General features: G+C 41.8%; 1 protein-coding gene across 1 annotated transcript in view; it reads left to right on the top strand.

Annotated features, from left to right (window-relative positions):
• LOC106937552 (fibroblast growth factor receptor-like 1) overlaps positions 1–885 on the top strand; it is a 27,690-nt gene extending 26,805 nt beyond the window's left edge. The window contains exon 3 of the mRNA XM_015019112.1: positions 426–885. Within this exon, the coding sequence (XP_014874598.1) occupies positions 426–730 (305 nt within the window). The 3' untranslated portion in view covers positions 731–885. The remainder of the gene's footprint in view (positions 1–425) is intronic.
• The last annotated feature ends 4,906 nt before the right edge of the window (positions 886–5,791 follow it).

Below are 5,791 nucleotides of genomic sequence, written 5' to 3'. Positions count from 1 at the left end.
CCGTATTTCCTGCGCCGGAGCGGTCAATGCGGGGTTTACTCTTATGTTATGTCTATGTTTGCAGTTACAACCATGGCAGCCATTTTGCAAAAGGTCTGCCAGAAAAAGAAACAGAAAAAAAAAAACATAAGATCAAAAAATATGATTTCTACAGTTCAAAATATGTAGGCTATGATTTGACACTAAACACATTTATATAATTGGTGATTTTAGAGCAAAAATTAATTTACTGCCATGACAACCATGGTGGCCATCTTGACATATCCAAAGATGATCTGTAAAGATGATTTCTGCGGGTCCAGTTATGTATGAATTGACACCAAATGTATTCCTCAGTGATAACTGAATGTATTTTTATGACCATTTTGAAAATTGGCGTCCAACATGAATTTCCCTCAGCAGCTAAGGTTCTTTGTTTGCTGCAGGTCCTCCCAGGGTGGCGGGGAAGGTGGCCCATCGTCAGAGCGTCCGTCTGGGTCGCACGGCCAAGCTGGCGTGCCCCGTGGAGGGCGACCCGCCGCCCCTCATGATGTGGACCAAAGATGGCCGACACATCCACAGCGGCTGGACCCGGTTCCGCGTGCTGCAGCACGGCCTGCGCATCAAGGAAGTGGAGACGGAGGATGCCGGCACCTACGTCTGCAAGGCCACCAACGGGTTTGGCAGCGTCAACATCAACTACACGCTGATTGTCATCGGTGAGCGCAATGCCAGTTATGATTTCGGATGAAACGGAGGAGCTGGTTTACGTTTTCATCGACAAATCGCTGAGATTGTTGAGACGTTTTAATCATTTTATTCTTCGGCGTTTGAGGTTCTTGAGTAACGGCTCATCGTCTTGTTTTAACTTTTCTTTTAAATATATTTTTCTTGCCTCACGTTCACTGAATCCTGCAGAACTTTGGTCTGTTTTCTGGGTGTGAGTTTCAGATCATTTCAATCATGTAGCTGCTGGTTTTCAGGGTTCTCCTCCGATTTACATAACGCACCAGTATCTCTGACTCACAGCATGATGCTGCCACCACCATGCTGGACACTGAGGTCCCAAAGCCTCACAGCGACTCCTCCAACAGCTTAGTGATATTAAAAATAAAACCTCAGATCTTTTCATACCAGATCTGATTCCTGATTTTAATCTTTTTTTTTCTTGCTTTTTTAAAAAAAAAAAAAATAAATTACAAATGATAACAAATATTTCCCAAAATATTTTTTGGCATTTTTAATTTTGTAATTTAATTATCATCCTGTCTTTGCGTTTTGTGACTGAGGCTTTGAGAATTTACATTTAATCACGATAAAATATTCATAAAACTGGCAGAATAAAGAAGAGTTTTCAGAATCTGATGTAACTCCCTACTGACGTTAAAAGATGAAACATTTATATGAAATATTAAAGCTGAGACCAAAGTATAGCTTCACAAGATGCTCAACATTTCTCATTTTAATTTATTGTTATTTTTTGTTGGAGTTCTCACAAAATTACATCTTTATTCCTGCATCATTTCGACTAACAGAGTAAAAATAATTTCTGAAGGTTTTTATCATCCAATTTTTGGTAGAAAGAGGAAAAATAATAAGTCATACCAGTGGAAATGATTGAGCTCCTTTTAACTGATCATAATTAATTGATTATTAAAGCTGGAAAGAGGCTAAGCTAACATAGTTTTGAGTCTGCTGCATGTTTTGGCTAACAGCCCGGACCTGTCTTTGTAGTTCTGTAGAGTTCTGGTCCGGCCCGTTGCCGTGTCGACAGCTCCGGCACAGGTGTGTTTTCTTTTCTGTTGCCGCCTTAAATAGCCGCTTCCCTCAACCCGCGTCCATGTAAACAAAATACCTGCAGAAGGACATTGTGCCAGCGGACCGCCGCAGTGTGTGAATGCTGGTGGACTTGCCAGGCCACCCCGTGTGTGTGTGTGTGTGTGTGTGTGTGTGTGTGTGTGTGTGTGTGTGTGTGTCAGGTTTCAGCCAGCAGAGAGATTAGAGCTGCGTCCCCCAGAATCAGAGCGAAGCATCTCCAGTGGCGCTTCAAACGCAGCAGGAAAACGTTGCGGCAGGAAGACGTTTGGCTGCCGTTCCTCTGTTCTCCAGGCTTTATTTGACCCGGCGGCATTGTGATGAACTTTGTGTTTCAGTGTGAGACAGAATGATTGAGGTGATGTACATGTAAACGTTTGGAGCAGAGAGCGGTGAGGTGGCGCGGCGCCAGCAGATGATCTGCTTTCATGCAGGGCAGTAATCAGAATCGGTATGTGATTCAAAGCTTCATCGGCGCTGAACTGAACTTCAAAGCCACGCTGCCACACAGAGTGGGGGGGGGGGAACAGCTGCCGCTGAGGTCATCCAGGCAGCTGCCACCCCCCCACAGCCTCATTCACTGTCCCTTTCATTCACACACACACACACACACCCTGCTGGTTGTCGATGGGCGGAGCCTGAAATGAGCAGCAGGTTTTATTAAACGGAAACATTGTCAACAGAAACAAAAATCTATCACCTGTTGCATCCAAACAGCCGCAGAGATGAAGACACGACACGAGTTTTCATCGTCTGTCATTTTGACCAAAATGGCCGAAAAAAATCCAAACGACTTTCACTGTCAGTATTTAAAGGGCCAGTTCCTACTAAAAAGAGTCAGGTTATAAAGTTTTTCCCTCATCAGAAACCTGCAGCGTTGCTTTGATTTTTTATGTTTGAGAAAGCATTTAATCTCCATGGCAACCAGCAACATCCAGCTGCAAAATGCCTGAATGGACCTAGCCCCACCTTCAGCCGCAGCTCCTCCCCCATTCAGCTCCTTCAGACTAGCCAGCAGTAATTAGCAAACAGCTGCTGAGCTCGTTATAGGAGCTGCTGTTCAGAGCAACGTTGGTAAAAACATTAAAGGGTTAAAGAGGAGCCATGTTGGGACGGAGCTTCAGGAAGAGCAGGAGTTTTTAAAGTGACAGAGGCCCAATTTGAAGGCTTTAAATCAGGAAGTCAAACTTCTTTTCAGTCATATTAATCTTTATATCATTTTTATAACTACTGATGGTAACAGGATTATAAAATGACTACATGCCTGGAAAACCCAGAATCCTGCCCCTTCAAAATAACAATATTTACATTTTCAGTTTTGTCCACATTGACATGAACCACAACAGAAACTACAGAAACAGTGACATGAAACCTGAGAACTTCCTCCTTGTTGGACGGACCTGAATGATTCTCCTTCCTGTGATTTAATGAAATAGTTTGAATCGACGCTCTGATGATCCACTGCAGATAAAAGTTGTAGTCCAAATTATTAACCAGTTGGCTGCTCCCAACTCATAAGGAAGCAAGGTGCATTCTGGGGAAGAAAGACATGACAGTAGAGAGGAGGAAAGGCTGTTCTTGAAGGAAGGATGGATAAACATCCAGATGGATGCAGTTGGTGGTGATTTCCCTCCTCCTGCGGTCGCCTGCTGCGCTGCGCTGCCCCCTGTTGGTCCTGATGTGTTTTGCTCTCTAATGAGTGTGACCTGAAACGTCAGGCTCTCTGTTCCTGACCCATCAGATCCAGAATCGTCCTCCTCCGCTTCCTCCTCGTTCATGTCGCCGTTCCTCTGCTAGCTTTGTGTGATTTCAGGTTGGCTAAGCTATCCGACTCCTTCCGCTGTTTGCGAGGCAGCAGTGTTAGCATGTTTGTTAGCATGTATGTGTTTATCTGAAACTCTGAGCGTTTTCATTGGACGAACTGAACCACCAGCAGAGTCAAGATACTAAATCAGGTTTCCTCCTCCTGATGTTATTTTATGTTGCTATGGTTACTGACTCGTTGTACCTGTTACCTGAAGGAAGAGAGTGTCTAAACTTTTTTAAATATTATTTTTAAAACTAAAATCACCAAAAATGTGATTGTTTTTTAGCCTTGTGAATAAACAAACCATAAACTGTTTTAACAAAATAATAAGATTTTTTTTATAGCCTCCTGACTACCAGGAAAAAAAAATGTTGTCCAACCACCATTTTTTTTAAATCCCACAGTGTTTGTAAGGTAATAAAAGGTTTTATGCACTTACTTTGTCTCTTCCCATAAAATGTGTTATTACTGATAAATGCCATTTTTATGAATTAGAAAAAGGAAGGTACAAAAGTCCCACCCATCTGGTATCATTGAAAAGCCCTAAATGTCCTCTCCAGATACCAAAAGGAATTAATTCAGTAGAATGCAGGGGGTGGGAGATATTCAAGTTTAGAAATGTCCTCTACAGAGGACAAAAATGAACTACTGGTAGTCAGGAGGATAGGAACATCATCATAGATCCAAAACTTCAAACAGTTTTTGCTTCTTCAAAATTCAAAATCTTCATTTTTCTAGGAAACAAGATAATAATTTTGTGTTGCACCTGACATTTTTATAAGTAGATTTTAGTGATATTTTTGTCTTATGTGTTCTTGAATTGTGGTTGGGAGACTGTGCAGAACCAGTCTGTGGGTCTTAAATGGTCCCCGCGCCTCACTTTGAACACCTTTGTTCCAGAGTGAAGGAAATTTGCTGTAAAAAGTAGCTTCTTGGAGCTGATTGTAGGCCTAAAGATGCAGCTTTATGAGGGATTTCTCCCTGTAATGTGGAATATTTGGGTTGGAAAATTAAAAGGAAAACATGCTAGAGATCTGGAGCCCCAGTTAGGATCCAATATGGCCGCCGTTCTCATAAAACATCTCCAACATTAATCAGAACAACAGCTGCTGAAAATTAAAAATCTGCTCTTATTTGCTTTCATTGGTCATAGTGGTTAATCTGATTATAAACCACAACAATCATCAAATCCCAGTTGTTTTATGAAACTAAAAGCTCAACACGGTTAAAACGTCTCAGATCTGAAGTTTATGACTTTAAATGATCATTTACTTCTTTATGAGACGGATTCAAGTTCACTAACTCTGTTTCAGCATACCTGAGACATTTAATGTGCAACGGGTCACTACTCCAAAAGCGGCGGGAGGCGGACTACAGCGCAGGGCATTCTGGGTAAATTCAACAAAAACACACACTAACGTTAGCAGGAGAAATAGCTTGTGATTTTCTTTTTTTTTTTTGCCAAAAGCTAAAGAGAAATGCTCTAACTGCCTCAGTTCTGTTTCCATCTGGTGAAGAAGGAAGTTGCTCTCAGTGTCTTCAGAGGTTTTTGTGTAGTTTCCTTTAGTGGTTCTCGGTGCAGCGCCCCCACAGGCCTGGAGGGGAACAGGTTGGTTTGACTCAGAGCAGCAGCATAGGCTGAAACAAAGAAAATCTGTCAAAATTGACTTTGCAAAACACTGAGGGTGTTCATATATCTGCCTCCTTCTGCAGAAAACTCATTTCATTCCTACAGGGTCAAATAAAAGAGTAATTACAGCAGCCAGTGGACATAACCCACAGTGGTATTTTTTTTTAATGATAAATCTTTCAAACCTTTTCTGTCTTTTTCTCTAATTGCGCAGCCATTAGATTTGACCTCTCTGTTAGGTGGAGCCTGTCGAGTCTGAAATTAATCCCCCTGGGAGGGGGATAGACTTTTCCAAGATTGGGGAAAAGTCTATCCCCCTCCCAGGGGGATAGACTTTTAAACCTTTAAGTTTTCTTTGTTCCCCCCAAAGAAATCATGAAAGAAACCCTTGTATTTGAACAATATCGATATAAAAAGGCAATAGAAACAAAAAACGAAGTAAATCCGTCTTTCATCTAAGATAAAATAATAATTAATTTTTAGACCCCCCCCCCCCCCCTTTTAAAAAAAAAATGCTGTCGAAAAATAAACGAAAACAAAAACAGCACAGTTGGAGGGGC

This window comes from Poecilia latipinna, unplaced genomic scaffold (genome assembly GCF_001443285.1).
Source record: "Poecilia latipinna isolate Pla-1442-1.1 unplaced genomic scaffold, P_latipinna-1.0 Scaffold2376, whole genome shotgun sequence".
Lineage (NCBI taxonomy): Eukaryota > Metazoa > Chordata > Actinopteri > Cyprinodontiformes > Poeciliidae > Poecilia > Poecilia latipinna.
The sequence above is the reverse complement of the archived record's forward strand: the minus strand, read 5'-3'. Positions and strand labels throughout refer to the sequence as shown.